This window comes from Aquarana catesbeiana, linkage group LG01 (assembly GCF_042186555.1).
Source record: "Aquarana catesbeiana isolate 2022-GZ linkage group LG01, ASM4218655v1, whole genome shotgun sequence".
Taxonomy (NCBI): domain Eukaryota; kingdom Metazoa; phylum Chordata; class Amphibia; order Anura; family Ranidae; genus Aquarana; species Aquarana catesbeiana.
The window spans coordinates 553890202-553910715 of record NC_133324.1 but is presented as its reverse complement, the minus strand read 5'-3'; the positions used below and the strand labels follow the sequence as shown (position 1 = coordinate 553910715).

The 20514-nt window shown below is 43.0% G+C and overlaps 1 protein-coding gene and 1 long non-coding RNA gene across 2 annotated transcripts in view; one reads left to right on the top strand and one right to left on the bottom strand.

Moving 5' to 3' along the window:
* The window catches only part of LOC141105814 (uncharacterized), a 215455-nt gene extending 215234 nt beyond the window's left edge, over positions 1-221 (bottom strand). Inside the window, exon 1 of the long non-coding RNA XR_012235659.1 lies at positions 123-221. This is a non-coding gene — a long non-coding RNA (uncharacterized lncRNA). The remainder of the gene's footprint in view (positions 1-122) is intronic.
* The window catches only part of ISYNA1 (inositol-3-phosphate synthase 1), a 55025-nt gene continuing 34725 nt past the window's right edge, over positions 215-20514 (top strand). Inside the window, exons 1-5 of the mRNA XM_073595945.1 lie at positions 215-371; positions 2669-2789; positions 10692-10853; positions 15333-15462; positions 17585-17778. Of these exons, the coding sequence (XP_073452046.1) occupies positions 2676-2789; positions 10692-10853; positions 15333-15462; positions 17585-17778 (600 nt within the window). The 5' untranslated portion in view covers positions 215-371; positions 2669-2675. The remainder of the gene's footprint in view (positions 372-2668; positions 2790-10691; positions 10854-15332; positions 15463-17584; positions 17779-20514) is intronic.

The following is a 20514-nucleotide window of genomic DNA, read 5'->3' as shown; positions in this document are numbered from 1 at the left end:
ACAGCCAATGAGACATTACAGGACAAGGTCCACAGAAGGCTATGTAACATTTCAACAACAAACAGCACGTGCCCCCAATGAAGCTGTTGTGTAAGCTCCTGTGAGTGTCTGTCAGGAAGTACCTTTGTCCCACTTCTATTCCGTGGACATCATCACACGACACGTTTGCCTGTCAGAGGAGCGCACGTGTACTCCCCTCCCACCTCCTGGCTTTGTATTTCACAGGGCGGGAAGGGGCGTGGCCATATAGTGGAGAGATATAGTGGGCGGGGAATAGGAAGCTGATAGAAGATGTAAACCCGGAGATCGCATTACCACACACATCAGACTGTACCGGCATCTTCCTGTGCGGACATCTCCTGTAAGGGCGGGTAAGTGAGCAGGGGCTCTGTGTACAGGGATTGTATAGCAGCTGCCTGGCTTCTCATTGTAGAAGTGTATAGAGAAATGTATTGTTCTGGCTGTGGGGTGCTCCGTCATTATCTCTCAGTATGACGTAAGAGCGGGCGTAGGAAGAGGACCTTCTAGAAGCTGAGTGCAGTCAATGCCGCTTAATAGTTCTATTCTGAGGACAAGCTGTCAGGGGTTCCCTTGTCAGGACCAGCAGTACTGTGTTACTGTCATCAATGAATGACCACATGGGGAGGCTTGAATGACCACATAGGGAGGCTTCGGTGTGTTCTGGTCACCGGCCATTGATTTCTATGTGATGTGACAGAACCCTCCTCCAGGATTAGCCACCTCCTTCTTTCATAATAGATCTCTGTGTGCTCCCATACACATGTCCGCAGGTATCTCCTATGGACAAGCTCTAAAATAACACTTTTATTGTTACGCCTCCGACCGCAACTCAGGCAAGTGGACTTTGTACTATAGTCGGAGGATACAATCCTAAATTATTGACTGCATCAATTTCCACCATGCAATCTTATAATTTGATCAACCAAATTCATGACCGCAGAGGCTCACTGCTGCCGATTGATGCAAAGCAATGAATGATTTTCCGCCCTGGACAATCGGCTCGATTTGATCGAATCTGATTGAAATCAAGTCTACAGCGATAACAAGGATAGTTACGACTGTTTTTGTTTTGAATTGCACATCAATCAGATAAGCCTGTATGTGGCCACCATGATCATTTTACTGAGGTTTAGCCCTGGACATGTCAAATCGCATGCCATATCTGCGGCATTTGTCGGCAATGGCACCGTCCGAACCGGTGCAACGCCGCATTTGCAGCGCCACACTGTTTACCAAAAGTAGTTTCTGTACTACTTTTGGCGACTTTGGGGTGCAATTTCAATAGACATCTGTGTCTCTGAAATCGCCCCCCGAAGTCGGGACTGACATGCGGTAATGAAATCGTGCATGTCCAGCTGAACTCGCACGATTTCATTCCCGCTGTCAGTGTGTACCTAGGCTCAAGCTGCTTTCAAACTAATGGGGGGGGGGGGGGGGCTCTTATGGGAATTCTGATGTAAGAGGGACTCTTATTAGGACCCTGATGCAAGGGGAACTCTGATGGGGACCCGAATGTAAGGGGAAATCTCATGGGGACCCTTATGTACCGGAGACTCTGAAGGGGGCCCTGATCAGCTGAAATTCGCTTAGTGGGTGGTCCTGTCAGCCCAACATCCTTTAATTGAAAAATTAAAGGAGCCAGGCAGAAAATTGTCCACTGAACAGTGGCTGCTCAGTGCTTGATTTTTACTTGCTTTGGTTTCTTACATTGTTAGTCTGGTTGATAAAGACCAATAAGTTGAACATGGTCAGAGATTTTGCAGTATACACTCTCCATGCATCCTAAAGCCTAGTACAGAGTATTAGTTTTTTTTACATTCAACCCTGCGGGCTGAACAAAAGAAACCCAAAGAACTCAGGAGGAGCTGCTGTACCAACTATGCAATGTTAGTATAGCGATCTTCCTGCTGAGCTATTGTGTTCTGACAGGGGGACAGCACCTTCCTCCCGCCAGAACACACCGGTCAGTGCTCTCAGCCATTGAATAAGAGAACTGAACAGATGCCGGTCGGCAGACCTTTTCAGTCATGCCCTTTCAACAGAAGCCAGCCGAACAGACAGCTTCTGTCGCAACGGCTGCAGTACACACAGGCCAAATGTCACCCTTTTCTATTGCACCGGCCGATGCTGCCCGATATTCGGCCCCTATGTATGGCCCTTTAGGCTGCAGAAACTTTTAGGAACTTGGAGCAGTAGGGGCACCTTCACACTGGGGCGGTCGTCTGCGGTAAAGCGCCGCTATTTTTAGCGGAACTTTACCATCGTTTTTGCAGCGCTTTTCAGCCGCTAGCGGGGCACTTTTAACCCCCGCTAACGGCCGAAAAAGGGTTAAAAGCGCCCACAAAGCGGCGCTGCCCATTGATTTCAATGGGCAGGGGCACTTTAGGAGCAGTGTATACACCGCTCCTACAGTGCCTCAAAGATGCTGCTTGCAGGACTTTTTTGAGCGTCCTGCCAGCGTACCGCTCTAGTGTGAAAGCACTCAGGCTCTCACACTGGAGTGAGAGGAGAGGCGCTTTGCAGGCGATATTTTATAGCGCCTGTAAAGTGCCTCAAAAGGGGTCTAAGTGGCTTATTACTTGTTGTTTGATTGCACTGGTTTTTTTAAATGCGATTAATTTTTAAAACTGTTTATTTTTTTCAATAGTTTAATCATGGCTGAGAAATTTAAGGTTGAGAGTCCCAATGTACGCTATTTAAAGGATGTTATAGAAGCTGATTACAACTACAGCACTAACCAAGTCTATGAAGAAAATGGTGTTACCAAGGTAATGTAATGCAAAAGTTATTTTTTTATTTTGTTATATTATACCAAATATTATACCTTATTTTTACATTCATCTTGTGGTACTCTGACTTTTTGAAAAAAAGCTCAACCAACGATTTTATGTTTTGATAAGGTCACAGAACCTTGCATATATCTCCGAATGTAAAAGATAAATATGTAAGCTTTGGTTTCCTTTTGGGGAAACCATTTGCTGTGAAGTCCTGACCTCTTTTTCTTGCACTAGGTAACTTATTTAGACCGAATGTGTGGGGTAATCGCCAGGGAAGAGTGTTTAATTGTGCGTGCGTGTGCACCAATCACAGTGGGATGACATGTGCTGGCTATATAGTTATTTATCTGGGTCTTCTAAAGAATCTCCCTTCAGGGAGGATTGTTTATGCAGTGGTTGTTCATGCTGTTGATTTGCCAGGTTAGAGGTATGAGAGTTGCAGGGGTATGCCAGTAAGGTAGTGGCATTGGCCTAGGGTTGGAATCAGTGTGTAGCAGGGAGATAGAGGCATCCAGCACACCCAGAAGCGTTAAATTCTGAAGATTCTACCTGCAACTGTTAATAGCTAGCGCTTTTTTTTTTTTTTTTTTGTCTTCCTTTTTAGCTTTCTAGTTTTAGTGTTTTGGTGATTTAAAAAAAAAAAGGCCTGCTGAACCGGCCGACTTTCAGTATGTGTATACCCAGTAGAGTTGGGCAAACGGTTCGAGCCGAGCAAAAGTTCGGCGAACACCCGAATTTGCGGGGCACTCGGTGGGATGGTTGCCCACTGAGCGCCCCACAAGGCACTGTGTGCTGCACAGTGCATTCTAAGATCTGATTGGGCAAAGCTTTGCAGGCCTTCACAACTGATGAGTCATCAGCTGTCAACGGGCTTCCCCACATACCACTGCCCTTTGGGCCTGGTATGGATTTTAAGGGGAACCCCCACGCCAAGATTAAAAAAAAAAAAAAAAGGCGTAGGGTCCGCCAAAATCTGTACCAGACTCTTGTCCAAGCATGCAGCCTGGCAGGTCAGGAAAGGGGGGGGGGATCTGCCCCCACCCCAAAGTACCTTGTCCCCATGTTGATGGGGACAAGGGGCCTCTTCCCCACAACCCTGGGCTGTGGTGGTGGGGGTCTGCGGGCAGGGGGCTTATCGGAATCTGAAACAAGGGGGGCCCCCAGATCCTGGCCCCCTCCCCTATGTGAATGAGTATGGGGTACATTTTACCCCTACCCATTCACCAAAAAAAAAAAAAATGTCAAAAGAAATAAAAACAGACACAATTATGTCCCCCGACGTAGATCCATCGTCAGTCCAAATGCTCGTGCCACCGCCGGATCTAAAATAAGGAGAGAAAAATAAAGCTACGCCTGCGACAAAGGCTAACCGCCGACTGCAAGCTCCGCCGTTTGACAGTTCTTATATAGGTAAGGAGCGGGGCCACCTAGCAGCGTCACTTGGTGGAACCGCCCTCTTGTGACACCAGGTGCCCCGCCCCTTACCTATATAAGTACTGTTTAAATAACGGCGCCTGCAGTCGACGGTTTAGCCTTCATTGTGGTTGGAGCGGGCCCCAAACACCCCCCCTCCCCCTTGTTGACGACATGTGGCCTGGTATGGTTCAGGAGGGGAGTGGGCTGTGTGGCGCTAGCTCGCCCCCCTTTCGTGGCCTGCCAGCCTGCATGCTCGAATAAGGGTCTGGTATGGATTTGGGGAGGGGGGAGACTCCGTTGTATTGTCGGAAATTTAAATGTAATTTTTTTTTTTTTTTTTTTTTTTTTAGTTTTTGCTGCAGCAGATTCTATACATGGTACAGATACTCCACTTTACATGCACACTAAGGGGACCCCTCAGTCACTATATTTAAAATAATTTTTATTGTTTTACTTTAAGAAGCATCGTTAAAATCACTGCTCCTGTAAAAACAATCCTTTTTTTTTTTTTTTTTTTTTTTTTTTTAAATATTTTTTGCATTGAAAAATGTCCCCCAGGGCAGTACCCAGGCCCCCATACACTTTTTATAGCCAATAACATGCATATAAGCCTTCAACACGGGCACTTTTGATTTTTCAAGTACTTTTGAGATTTTTGAGAGTTCTGGCACAAACCGAGCGCGGGGGGTGGGGGGAGGAATGGGCTGTTCAGCAAAAACTGTAATACCCATTTAATTTGGGTACAGCATTTCATGACCGCACAATTGTCAAAGTGTGACAGCGCTGTAAGCTGAATATTGGCCTGGGCAGGAAGGGAGTAAAAGTGCCCTGTATTGAAGTGGTTAAACATTTGCAATCATCAATTCCATTCGAGAAACCCTGACAAAGGTACACTGTGCAATATAGCGAGTAGCTAGGTGTACTGTTGCAGGACTTATTTGTTGAGTGCATTTCTGCCACATCCACAAGGGGGCTAACAAACCCCCTATATGAAAGTCTTGTGCAGGTGACAGGTACACTTCGGGGTTCTCTGCGTCCTCACTTACGATGCAGGACTGCTTATCTTGCTATGTGTGTGATGACATCAGAGTGCAACTGACAGATGGAATTGGAGAAGCAGCTTTGGGGGACTGGTTGCGTAGAGAGGAGCCTGCAGGAGTCTGGGAGAAGGTAAGTACCCTACGGAAAAAAAAACAAGCATTTAACCCTTGCAGTGCAGGGGGAGCCCCAGTGCAAGGGTAGTTGTGTTTTTTTTTTTTTTTTTTTAACTACCTGGAGATCAGCTTTTAAAAATGGAATTAGCATGTTAATGAAGGGGGTTCACACACATTCTGTATGCATATACAAGTTTAAGTTTGAACACCATATGAGAGATCTCTACCATAGTTCTATAAATAGAATATTCTACAAAAGTTATGTAACTTCACAGGAAGAGCCGGTTCACACAGGGGCGACTTGTCAGGCGACCCGGCCGCCTGACAAGTCGCCTCCCGTTCTGCACAATGGAACCGTTCTAATAGGAGCGACGCAACCTTAGAAAAAGGTTCCTGTACTACTTCGGGGGCGACTTGGGGCGACTTACATAGACTTCTATACAGAAGTCATTTTGCAAGTTGCCGCGAAAGTCGTTTGCAGGTCGCCTCGGTGAGGCGACCTGCAAGTCGTGCCGCCCCTGTGTGAACTGTGTGGAAAGGTCAGCAGGTTCAGCAAAGAAACTATTCAGATGTATGCATTTGCACATTATACTTGTGTGTGTGGGGAAAAAAAAAAAATATATATATTATACACACAGTATCTCACAAAAGTCAGTACACCCTCACATTTTATATTTTATTCTATCTTTTCATGTGACAACAAGAAATGACACTTTGCTACAATGTAAAGTAGTGAGTGTACAGCTTGTATGACAGTGTAAATTTGCTGTCCCCTCAAAATAACTCGACACACAGACATTAATGTCTAAACCGCTGGCAACAAAAGTCAGTACACCCCTAAGTGAAAATGTCCAAATTAGTTCCCAAAGTGTTAATATTTTGTGTGAACACCATTATTTTCCAGCACTGCCTTAACCCTCTTGGGCATGAAGTTTACCAGAGCTTCACAGGTTGCCACTGGAGTCCTCTTCCACTCCTCTGGTGGATGTTAGAGACCTTGTGCTCCTCCACCTTCCGTTTTGAGGATGCCCCACAGATGCTCAATATGGTTTAGGTCTGGAGACATGCTTGGCCAGTCTATCACCATTACCCTCAGCTTCTTTAGCAAGGCAGTGGTCGTCTTGGAGGTGTGTTTGGGGTCGTTATCATGTTGGAATACTTCTCTGCGGCTCAGTCTTCCAAAGGGAGGGGATCACACTCTGCTTCAGTATGTCACAGTACATGTTGGCATTTGTGGTTCCCTCAATGAACTGTAGCTTCCCAGTGCCAGCAGCACTCATGCAGCCCTAGAACGTGACACTCCCACCACCATGCTTGACTGTAGGCAAGACACGCTTTTCTTTGTACTCCTCACCTGGTTGCTGCCACACACACTTGACATCATCTGAACCAAGTAAGTTTATCTTGGTCTCATCAGACCACAGGGCATGGTGCCAGTAATCCATGTCCTTAGTCTTCTTGTCTTCAGCAAACTGTTTGCGGCTTTTCTTGTGCATCATCTTTACAACAGGCTTCCTTCTGGGATGACAGCCATGCAGACCAATTTGATGCAGTATGCGGCGTATGGTGTGAGCACTGACAGGCTGCTCCCCATTCACACCTAAGTTCTTGTAACACTAACAAGTCACATGACACCAGGGAGGGAAAATGGCTAATTGGGCCCAATTTGGAGTGTACTCACTTTTGTTGCCAGCAGTTTAGACATTAATTACTGTGTGTTGAGTTATTTTGAGGGGACAGCAGATTTACACTGGTATATAAGCTGTACACTCTCTACTTTACATTGTAGCAAAGTGTAATTTTTTCAGTGTTGTCACATGAAAAGATATAATAAAATATTTACAAAAAATGTGAGGGTGTACTCACTTTTGTGAGATACTGTGTGCGTTTATGTGTGAGTTTGTGTATATGTATGTGTGTGTGTGTGTATATATACTCTAAAATTATAAAATAATTTTTTTAGGATGGCAGTTATTGTCTGTTTTCTAGTTGTATTTTACAGACTATGTTAGAAACCGTGTGCAACCCAAAAACGAAAATGTAATATATTGCAGTTTACAAATCCTGGCTGCATCAGTTGTATGTGTGGTGTTGTGTTTTTTTTTTTTTTTTTTTTTTTACTTCATTAGTTTTGATTAGTTTCAATATTGCATAGTACAAAACCATACAATAGGGTAAGACCTAATGTCTAACAGTTACTGAATTCAAGTATCACATACGTAAGAGTCAGTAGTCCTTTAGGCCGAAACAGTTGAAAATTAAACAGGAATAAAAAGAAATTGTGCAACACAAGTTTCACATAAAGGTTATAAGCAGTAGGTCTGACATAGTAGGAAGGGAGGACATACCAGCATTGTGGAGGTAATCATTATAAGTAGTACTATAAAGTAAAAATACAATGCAATACAATAAGACGATTAGGTCGCCTTGAACTGTTCATTCCAGATTTTCCATAGTTTTTTTTGAAAACATTAGTAATGCCTGCTTATTGGCAATCAAAGTTTCATACATGTGGTGCATTCTTATACAGGCAGTCCCCGAGTTACGAACACCCGAGTCACGAACGACTCCTACTTACGAACAGCCTCAAATGCTGGCCACTTGTGCTCCACACTGGTCCTGGATACCTTTCGAGCACCTCCGGACACATCCCACACTGCCGTACTACACCCCAGATAACATAACAAGCACCCGGAACATCCCACATCCATGCACAGACGACAGTTACACTTACAAACACTTACGAATGCAGTATTACGACCGGAAGTTACACTTACAAATGCAGTGTTGCGACTTACGAACAACTTCGACTTACGAACAAACCTATAGTCCTTTATTGTGTTCGTAACTCGGACTGCTTGTAATCTCAATAGCCTCTTACAGATTTGGTACACTGTTAGATTTTAAACTTCTTGCTAAAAGCAGTCTGGCTGCCAGTAAAATATGGATAACCGCTGTGTGGCAAGAAGTGGGAAAGTTATCTATACCCAGGTTTAGAATTGCAAGGCCAGGGTCAGGTTACATGAGAATACCCGTAATATTAGAAATAAAGCAAAACCGTTTACGCCAATAGCCAGTCAGATGTTTACAGGTCCAAAACATGCATAAGATGACCAATCTTACCACAGCCTCTCCAGCAGAGTGGGGAAGTAGAGGTTAGGAATTTAGGTATTCGAAATGGAGTAAGGTACCAAGGTAAAGCTATTTTTTGGGAAAGTTCCCAGTAGTAAACAGTTTGAAGCCTTGTAGAGTGATTTGTAAGCAGAGTGCCATTGATCAGATGTGTAAGATCTGCCAAAGTCTGTTTCCCATTTCTGATATAGACGATTTAGAGAGAGTGCCTTTTGTCATTAAATAAATTCTAAAAGGTGAATATGTCTCTAGAAGGGGGTGGATCAGAATTGAAATATTTCCAGGTTGTAGGATGAAGAGAGATTTTTCGACTTTTAGGAGCTCTAAGAGCCCTTGCACACTGGGGCGGTTTGCAGGCGCTATTGCGCTAATAATAGCGCCTGCAAACCGCCCCGAAAGTGCCGCTGCTTTCATTCCAGTGTGCAAGCCCCGAGGGCTTGCACACTGGAGCGATGCGCTGGCAGGACGGTAAAAAAAGTCCTGCTAGCAGCATCTTCAGAGCGGTGAAGGAGCGGTGTGTATACCGCTCCTTTACCGCTCCTGCCCATTGAAATCAATGGGACGGCGCGGCTATACCGCCGGCAAAGCGCCTCTGCAGAGGCGCTTTGCGGTGGTATTTAACCCTTTCTCGGCCGCTAGCGGGGGGTAAAACCGCCCCGCTAGCGGCCGCATACCGACGGTAAAACGCCGCTAATAATAGCGGCGTTTTACCGCCGACGCCGCCCCCCCGCCCCAGTGTGCAAGGGCTCTAAGGAGATGGGAGATTTGGAGGTACCTGTAATATCTGTGGGGTGGAGATTAAATTCTCCTACTAGTTCCTCAAATGATTTAATTTTATTCTATGTACATAGGTTAGTAAAGGTTTGCTAGAATAGTTATTAGTATTGGGAATAATTGCCTGTGTGGAAGGGGAACAATCAATCTTACGCAAATCTCTCCAGGCTACTATAGAAACCTGTATTGTGGGTGAAGGGTTGTGTAATGAGATTGTATATTTTTTTTTTTTTTTCTGGTTGAACTAGATGGATATATATATATATATATATATATATATATATATATATATATATATATATATATATATATATATATATATATATATATATATATATATATATATATATATATATAATATAATTTTTTTTTTTTTTACCTGACTAACTATATAAATTAATTTCATCATAAAATAAAAGATAAATAAATAAAAGAGAAAACTCGATCTATAGTAAGTAAATTCAGAGTTGATAACACCAACTCCCATTTAGTGGTCAGATTTCATAACGTCTTAATTTATATGACGTTAATCTCAGTTAAAAGCAACCTAAAAACTATTACGTCATAAGGGACATACGTTTTTAAATTTAAAAATACATTTTGTCTCCAGATGAGAACCCCCCCCCATTTTTGTTAAATTGCTTCCTCTCCAGTGCGGTGCATATTTATCAATCCCCAATATTTTCAGACTGGGGGGATCTTTTTTTTTCATGATTTATAGCATAATGTTTAGACTCTGATTTGAAATTGAATGCAGCCATCACATCTAAGAACCTGCAATGAAATAAATGTTTGCTTTTTTTTTTTTGAGTTTAATACTGGTTTAACATGCATCATATCTAAAGTTCTGCTCCCTGATGTTAACTACACACTGTAAGGGCCAGTTCACACAGGAATGCCGTGTTTCTGTGCCTTCCAGTTTTGCAGCCCATTCGTTTTTTTAGAACACACTGCATCAATGCGATTTGGTGCCCACAGAAGCGCTGCTTGTGATATGTGTTTGGGGTGCCATTAACAAATTAATTTGTACTCGCAAGGGCAGCATATTCACCTGCGATGCGGGAAACGTTCACAGAACATGCCTTTGTGAACTCTATTTTGGTGTGACCCAGTCAGACGAGAGATAGGGGGGGGCGTTGTGCACTAAAATTTGGTGCAGCTGAACATGCGGTAATAACCAATCCACTTCTAACTTCAGCTTGTTCAATTAAGCTTTGATAATAAAACCTAGAAGGTGATTGATTAAAATGCACAACTGCACCAGTTTTAGTATTTTTCTCCTCCATTGTGCAGACTAGTGAGAAAGAGAGAAGGGCCCTGTCATCTTTCATCCGCTACCGATATGTCTAAAATCAGGAACAAACAAAACTCATGTTTTTACCTAACAATATATATATATAATTTTTTTTTTCTACAGGTTAAACCATGTTCCACTAAGTTTACTTTCAGGACTGAAAAGAAGGTACCAAAATTAGGAGTCATGCTGGTTGGCTGGGGTGGAAATAATGGAACAACTGTTACAGCAGCAGTGTTGGCCAATCAAATGGGTCTTTCATGGATGACCAAAACGGGAAAGAAGGTAATGTTAGCCATAAAACCAATGAATATTGTTAACCATTTTTTTTGTCTTGATTTTTAGTAGAGTCTCACTTAATGATTGTGTAACTTACTTTTATTGTAATGAGACACTGTTGCAAATCTTCAATATTGCATTGTGTATATCAGGTAGTTTAACTTTCCAGCATCTGTGAAAAACTGAAAGGTTAGTTTAGATTCATTTTGAGTAGATTTTAAGTAACATGCGCACCTGATAGCTCTGCTCTACTACTCCATGCTGGCCTTCTAATAGTGGTAAATGAGCATGGAGGGCACACTACAGTGCAGTATTCTTTCACTATAAGCAGACGCTGTCTTTTGCCACATACGGGGTGCCTGGACTTATGAAAATAGCAACCCCTAGAGAGTCACTCTTGCCATCAGGAGGGCTTCTGGCAGCAGATTATGCACTAATAGTATGTCTCCTGCACATGTTGCCTTAAGATTTCTTACAGGCTGCTTGTAAAAAAGGTGCACTGGGAAGATGCCTTGGGGTGCGCATGGGCTCTTTTAGACCAGTGCAGTGTGGAACCCACTTAATTCGTGGCATTGCACATTACATGCACTGTGGTGGCATTCATTTTGAATGGTACCCCAGCACACTATGGCAATGCATCGCAACACATCATAGTGCCCTGTGGTGCATTGTTTTATAAATTTAGTGGCATATCCAATTTTTTGGTGCTTTGGCAGCCTATTGATTTTAAATAATGTTGTAACGTTAATGCACTACAAGAATGTAAATGGGCCATTATTCATTAACCACTTCAGTCCCGGAAGGATTTGCCCCCTGCCTGACCAGGCCATTTTTTGCGATATGGCACTGCGTCGCTTTAACTGATAATTGCGCGGTCATGGAATATTGTACCCAAACAAAATTTATGTCCTTTTTTTCCCCACAAATAGAGCTTTCTTTTGGTGCTATATGATCACCCCTGCGGTTTTTATTTTTTGCGTTATAAACAAAAAAATAGCGACAATTTTGAGAGAAAAAAACACAATATTTTGTTCTTTTTGCTATAATAGACATCCACAAAAACATTTAAAAAAAACTAATTTCTTCATCAGTGTAGGCCGATATGTATTCTTCTACATATTTTTGGTAAAAATCTCAATAAGCGTATATTGATTGGTTTGCGCAAAAGTTATAGCGTCTACATAATAGGAGATAGATTATTTTTTTTTTTTTTTTTTTTTAGTAATGGTGATCTGCGATTTTTCATTTTTTATCGGGACTTCAACATTGCGACGGACACATCGGAAACTTTTTGACACTTTTGGGACCAGTGACATTTATACAGCGATCAGAGCTAAAAATAGCCACTGATTACTGTATGAATGTCACTGGGAGGGAAGGGGTTAATACTAGGGGATGATCAAGGGGTTAACTGTGTTCCCTATGTGTGTTTCTTACTGTGGGGGGAATGTGGCTGACTAGAGGAGGAGAGAGATCTTGTTCCTACTTAGTAGGAACACAAGATCTGTCTCCTCTCCCCTGACAGAACCAGGATTGTGTGTGTATACACACCCTGATCCTGGTTCTCGCTCTGTCACTAGCGATCGCGTGTGCCCGGTGGTCATCGAGCCTGCCGGGCATATGCATCGGCTCCAGGGACACTCTGCGGCCCGCTACAGCGTCTTAAAGAGCCGGCGTACAGCTGCGACGGCTCGCGCCAAAACCTGCACATGTTGAAACTTCTAAACAGGGTGGATTTGATTTAAATCAAGTCGATTTTAAATCGCTAGTAAAAAGGCTTGATTTAAATCAACTTGACTTAAATCATCATTTTTAAAGAACAGCTGTCATCTCTCTCCTGCAATGGCTCCTTCTCTAACCTTCTGTTGACTCACGGACAGTCTCATTCACTTTTTTTTTTTTTTCTCTCAAAAAAGGATTTTATTGAAATAAAACTTAGGAAATACATCAACTCAACAGGTTCCAATTATTATAACAGTAGCCTGTCCAGAATCAAGTCTACTTGAGTTAGGCCTGTGGTGTTCAACCAGGAGGACCACAACCTGTCAAATTTTCCAGGTCGGCCCCAGTGTTGAAAAATACATTTTTCCAGTCATAGGGTGGCTCCCATCTGGGTTATTCATTCTTTTAGAGTGGAAGGTTCCGTCGCCTTCCATCCCCTAAGAATGAGTTTACGGGCCTGAAAGAGAGCCTGTGCAATTGCCTGCTTGGGATTGTCCTCTATTGGAAGGTCATCAATATACACGGCTTAGGGTCCAATGGGATGTTAACTTGGAATACAGAGGGTGGAAGATTTCACCCATGCACAAGAGGTCAGAGTGTTTAGTACAGTGCAACGCCCATAGTAGCATTAGGGGCGCCAAGGCCAACCAGGCGTCATATCTGCGGAAACATGATGTAGTGCATAGCTCATTGGAACCTAAGTAACTGAAAATGAAAACCTTAAACAAACTTAGTAAGGTAATAGTCTTGGTGAAGTCTTCGCCAAAGTCAGAGGGGTAATCTCCAGGTTGGTAGATGCGCTCCTGAAGGTATGAATGGAGATGGTGTAGCAGCACTCTGTTGGTGAAACATGGCAAACCAAAAAATCGGGCCAAGCAAGGAAAAAAAATATAATGGTAACAACGTGAGGTTGAAGGAGGTAACCCATCCTGGTACCTACAAAAACAAGCAGGTAAGTTCCCGCAACATAACAGTGAAATTGTAATCCAAAGGTTTTTTAATCACATAAAGATTACTTGCTCTCGATTCCGTAAGGATGCCTCTGTCTCCCAGCCTCTTGTTCCTATTACACGTTCCCTGTGGATGTAGAGAAGGTAGGAACTACACTTGGGCTTGGTGATCAATCCGCCTCATCTGCAGGTCTTCTGGCGTGGCGAAGCGCATGTTCGTTGGCATCCATCCAGTTGGAGGCCTCTGTGGGTGATTAAAAAAAATCTTCCTGGCCTCTGGCCAGCACACGGGGTCTAGCGGGGTATAGCATGGCATAATTGGCCTGGAGTTGCTGGAGCCTTTTCTTGACTTCCACAAATTTTAGCTCGGTGGCGCTGTACCTCCGCCGAGAAGTCGGGGTAAAAAGAGATCTTGACGCCATTGAATTTTATATTGCGGTGTTCCCTGACCAGGCGAAGGATAATCTCTTTATCTTTAAAATTGAGCAGTTTATGCAGGAGTGTGCGGGGAGGGTGACCCGGTGGAAGGAGTCTGGGTGGAACCCTGTGCAACTGAGTAGAAAGGAGTATACGCCTCTTTACCAAAAATCTCCACTAGCCAGTGCTCCAGGAACCCGGGGGGGCCCTGCCCTCCGTCTTTTCCAGGAGCCCCACTATACGGATGTTGTTCCATCCGAGATGGTTTTCAATGTCTTCATTTCTAAATTCAGTGGCCCTGGTAATTCTGGCAGTGGCCTTTACTTCCCTAGCAAGCGGAGCCATTTTATCTTCTACCTCACTGACACAGCCCTCCACTGCTGTAGTGCATTCTCTTATTTTTTGCAAATCATGGTGGATCAATCCCACCTCCTTCAGACCTCCAAAGTGCTCATGCAAAGTCTGCACAGACGCCCTGCACTTGTGCACTGTACTGAGAATCTCAGTCAGAGTCGGCTGTTCTTCATCTTCCTCCTCCTCCTCTGCTGTATCAGAGAAGGGCTGATCTGCGGCATGCTGGGATCCCTGTGTGGACACCTCTCCTGCCTGGGTGTCATGAAAAATAGCAGGGGTGGCGTCTAGTTCTTCATCGGAGGATCGCTCTGTTAAGCCATTCGGCTTCTGAGTATAGTACGCCATGTCTTTTGGGACATCTTTCCCCGGGGTTTTGGGAGGCTTTTGTGCAGGCTTACCAGTGTCTTTCTTTTGTCCCCTTGTGTGTGCTGGGCTTCTACTGCACCATTTTGGAAGTCGAGCTGCATCTCGTCCCCTTTCAGTTGTTTGCGGGTCAGCATGCCGGTTTTCGGATCCGGTAAGGAGACTGGTGCCATCCAGTGAGGATAAAGCAGGTCCGGTGCTGGGATAAGACAGTATATCAGCCGGGGGGAAGGATCAATTACAGGATTACTGCAGGGAGCTCTGTAAGACAGGTCCACTCACGTGCTGCTCTTGGCCATGTCCCCAGGCCCATTCACTTTAATGGGACGACTGGTGATGCGTCAGTGACACAACAAGGTGAGGGACATGGCGACAGCAGGTGAATGAATGCCCGCTAACAGGCGCTGCCATGATGGATCTGAATTGACAGGTGCTCTTTAAATGTAAGGACTCATTCTTGCTGACTAGAATTCTTACATAAGCCCATTTGTGACAGGTTGACTTTGTTGTGTAATCTAGGGCTAACTATGACTGTCCTTTCTGACCTCCTTTACATTTTACTCCTGATTAAGTTTTAGCAGAGATAAGATTATCTTGGTTTATACAGGGTTATTGAGTGTGTAGCAGTCCCTTCCTGTAGATAATGTTAACTTATTGTATGTGGCTTTTATTGTTCCAGGTTGCAAACTATTATGGGTCCTTGTTTCAGTCATCAACCGTTTGTCTGGGCCGTGGACCTGATGGTGAAATCTTTATACCTTTTCGTGATCTCCTTCCCATGGTCCACCCTAATGATATTGTCTTTGATGGTGAGCTTTAATTATGAATGCATGTGTGGTTAAAATGAAAAAAGGGAGTAGCATAATTAATTTTTAACTAATAGCTACTGTGAGTTGCTACTTCCACATTCACTTTAAGCAGATAACACGAAGTATTGGAAATCGGAGTAGTGGGGTGGTTGCCTAGCATAGTGTGGGATTTGGGTTTTACATTTTGTGATGGCTTTGCTGTAATGTCAAAGCAACACTCAAAGTGAGCCTGTGTCCAGGTTATGCACACTAAAGTATTTACATACTTTGAGCAAGAATAAGAAGTACTTTTACTTTTTTTTTTTTTTTCTATGGAAACAAACTTTGCTGCCTTGTGGCTTTCTAATGTACACAAAGCTTGAAGCCCAAACTGACCGAAAGAAGACTTGAGTCTTTGTTGGGATTTTTAGAATGCATTGTATCACATTACATGAGCTAGAGAAGTCAGGCATGTTTTATTTTTACAGCATCTGCCTTGTTTGACCCCTATTACATGTGGGATGGGGAGAGAGTAGTAGTTTACAGAAATAAGGGAACACTTTCAATTCAGCTCACAGGTTTTGACAAAAATGCTGCATTTCTGGCAGCATCAACAGTTATTGTCTGTACTTGCTGATATTGATATTATACTTTAATGTCCATAGTCTTGGCATAGGTGTATATACATTTACTGATGAGTTATTTATTACAGAGCTACATTAATCTGTGCCTTTTTATTTGTGATGCTTTGTATGGCTTTGCTTCCTGCTTATTATCCTATCTTACTGAAGGTTTTTGACGTGACAGACTGGCAGTGTGCCACTAAAAACACCTGCAGGTAGCCAAATACCATGTACCTCTTCACCTTGGCAATAAAGGCTACCATAGGTTCTGCGTGGGGTGTGTGTGTGTGTGTGTGTGGTTTTTTTTTTTTTTTTTTTTGTTTTTTGTTCTTTTTGCATTGTGTGAGAGTTCTGCTAGGCACTATTTTGCGTTGAAAATTAGAAAAACCGTCTTGAACTAAAATAAATGTTTTATTGCATAAATCAATAGCTTTTCTCCTGGCTTCATCGCTCAGTCATGATGATGCAGCAGTGGGTGCAAACACATACACAACAGAACTTCCACTGACTTTAATGATCCTAAGACAGGAAGAGCAGAAAATGCTAATTCTGAGTATCTGGTTATGAAAATCGGTTCAATTGCATATTAGCAATCCTTCCAACTATAAAAACTGATGCTTAATTTTCAATACATTTTGTATTAACATCTCTACCATTAGACTATGTAAAATATGAATATACCTCAGAGGTCTTTATTAGTCGTCAAAGCATATGATGTAGGGGTGAGGGGTGTGCCTGTGTCCATAGAACTTTGATCATTTTTGAACATGATTTCTTTAGTATATATGAGAAAGCAGCAGACCTACTTACCGGTTGTCCACCCTAGCTTGCACATACCTTCTCTTTACTTCCTTACTGCTTCTCACTGCTCCATTCAGCCACTGGAAACTAAGAGAAATACTAGGTATTTTGGATAATGGGAGCATACACCTGGCTCCACTTTCTTCTATGTGACCACATATGGCGATTAGATGGTTGCTTAGGCACTCCGCAATGCCACAGAGTTGTGTGTAAGTGTGGCAAGTTGTACCTTAGATCTTACAAAGGACTTCTTCTCCTTATTCCTCAATCGCGCACAGGGCTTCCTTCCTGAAGACCAAACATATGTTGAACTGGGAAGGGAGATAGTAAAGGGAACCTGTTGCTGAATGTGCAAAGCAACAGGTTCACTTCATAAGAATTAATTCCAAACATACTGTGAAATTCTGTAATTTGGTGCATTGATAGTAAACCCAGTACTGAAAGTGTTGTCCAGCATAATGTGTGGTAGCAGATGCTACAAAGTGCTTGTATCTCAAGTCCCCCTGTGTGCAATCTACAGGAGTCTTAAGTCCAGGAATATGAAACGTTGGCATAGCATATTCTTTAAGTCAGAACTCTGGTACACTCCTTACCCCTACCATACTTCATTCAGCACCTCGTTGACCAGTTGAGAAGTGCTTTAATTTATATGTGGGATGCAAATAATGACTTGGAGGGTCATGCTGTGATTTTGAGTAAAATTGATGTCATTTTCTTAGGTTGGGACATATCATCTATGAATCTGGCTGATGCCATGAAACGAGCAGAAGTTCTAGATTGGCAGCTGCAAGAGCAACTTAAGCCCTTCATGGAAAAGTTGAAGCCCAGACCTTCAATCTACATACCCGAATTCATTGCAGCCAATCAAGAGGACAGGGCTGACCATATACTCCATGGCACTAAAGCAGAACAGGTAGTTCATGCACACATGATCGTTGTACTAAGGAAAACGTGATCCTACAAATTGCTGTATATGTAAAACTTTGAATCTTCCGTTTAAGGCCTCTTGCATATGATACTCCTGTTTGAGGATCTACTTTTTCTGACGTGTTTTTTTTTCTTTTGTATGTATTTGGGTGTATTTATGCAAATTTTCGCATATATGCATTTGCGCATATGTGCGAAAACTTGTTCTCAGGATCTTATGCACCATATGTTAATGGACCTTTGCGCGCATTTACGCACATGAGGCTTAGTAAATTACTGACCAAAAAAGCTGATTTTTTTTTTTTTTTTTTCTGAAGAACGCAACGCTTGTTTATGTGCCTGTGTGCATAGGTACATTACAATTAATGGGCTGTATTTTAGCTCAGTAAAAAAAAAAAAAATGTTCTGAGCTTTTTCAAGCTGCAGTGTGCAAGAGGCTTTAATGAAAATTGTGAATGGTTTTTAGTGTGATCTTGACAACAAAGGCTAAAAAAAAAATAGTTCTTTAAAATAGGATGTATCCTATATCATTCATTAACGTATACATTTATTCACATGATTTTTTGGGGGGGAAAATGTATTTTTATTTTCAGTTATTAAGTATAGTATACAATAAAACAGGAACATTAAAGACCGCCCACCACAATACGGTAAAACAATTATTACACAAAAAGAAGTGCAATGCATAAACATGTACATTGCCTGTGAAGCTAGCCAACTCGACCCATATCGCTTCCTTAGAAGAAACACAACCCTCCCCCCACACACAACCAACCAAGATAAAACGAGCTATATGTAGAAACCACCCACACTCTCCAGAAGGTGTAAGCCATGAAGGCCAGCATTATTATTGCAGAAAAATCCATTCACCTTTCACCTTCCCCATCAGATGCACAGGGTTACATATGCAAAAAACTCATGTAGCAAGAAAGATAACCTTGAGTAAGGCCGGGGTATGTCTGTTACAGTTAGAGGTGAAGCCATCCCCCCCCCCCCAGGTCTTATCAAATTTAAGTAGCGCCTCCTTATTCAAATATGTGGCTTTATAAAAGGGTAAGGCTTTGTTCACCGAAACCTTCCAGGACTCTACAGATGGAGGAGTAGAACTCTTCCAGGACAGGGCTAGGCGTTTCCTAGCATGAAAGAATAATAAAGTGAGTAAGGTTTGTATAGCTGTTGTAGGGGCCAAATCATCCAATCCCTGGCAATCCCAGAAGATATGCATAAAGTCAGCCCCACTTGCAGAACAATGCCAGCAAGAAGGGGTGACTGGGCCAAAAATTCTAGCTATCTTCACTGGAGTCATATACTGTAAATACGGTGTAGAATTTTGTAGTGAATCAGTTGGTCACAGGCTGAAATTGGTCTGGTAAAGGGTGCATCCCAGACATCTTCCCAATCTTATGCGTCCAAATCGGGGACTATCGACACCCACTTAGACCTACACACACTCATGAGCTGATCAGTCTCAGGGAAAAGGAACTTATAAATGGTAGGTAGAGGCTTTTGAAGGTCATCCTTTCCTAACATGGATTCTAGGGCAGACACGGAGAATGAAGATCTAACATGTTTAAATTGCATTTGATACACATCTATTCAGCTGCCCATCCGTGGTGACATCACTAATCTCCTTAACCCAAATTTTGCCCAGACTACTGGATCTTAGAAACCAAAAAAATGAGGCAGTTTGGTATTTCTTCACAAAGGAGCATGTTGGAACAGTGGGAAGGGACCCCCCAAATTCCTCACCATGAGCAACCACCCAAGCACATAGTACTGACCTCATAGAAGTGGTTAAGACATAGGGCGACCTGGACCCTCTAAATACCAAATGTGCCAATGCTTCATAGGAACCCACTAGTGCTGCCTCAAGGGCAACTGCAGTGTCATATGGACCAGTGAGCCACCTATTTACCATCACCAACTGTCCTGCCAGTAAATATTTGTAAAATATTTCCAAGGTTGTTGTAACACCCGAAGTTTGAGTCTAGCCACCACACCTTGCCATAGAAATTCTGATATAAACCATGTATTGACTTAAAGATAGCTTTAGAAACCCATACAGGTGAATTCCGCAATGTGCACAGAAATAATGGTATAAGCTTAATTTTTAGTAGGTTCACCCTTCCTATTAACGAGAGAGGGAGATTCCGCCAGGCACCAGTTTTTTGCTTAAAAACAGATATAATGGGTGTTACATTCAACCCGAAAAAGTTTGAGACTGAGTTGGTAATGGCCCCAAATATTTAACCTTGGACACCCTCTGTGGAGGTGCGGAAACAATTGCCGAGTGGCAGACATCTTTACCCAGAGAAAGAATTCTACCTTTGTGCCAATTGACATGCAGCCCAGAAAAGGTGGCAATGTGATCCATAATGGACGAGACTTGAGGCAGAGACGTGGCGGGGTCATCTAAAAATACCACATCGGCGTATAGAGCCTTCTTTTCTACTAAGTTGTCCACTTGTATACCCTTCACTAAGGAGGGGGCACATAAGGCTACAACAATCGGCTCCATCATAAAGGGCAAATAGCCCAGGTGATGATGGGCAGCCCTGCCTGGTCCCACGGCCAACCGGTAAGGACTCTGATAACCTACCGTTTTAATGGCGGCTGTCAGATGATCATACAATAACCTGACCCATTGCAAAAATAACTCACCAAAACCCATGTGTTGCCTGCATATACTGCCAATCAACTGAATTGAACGCTTTTTCCAGAT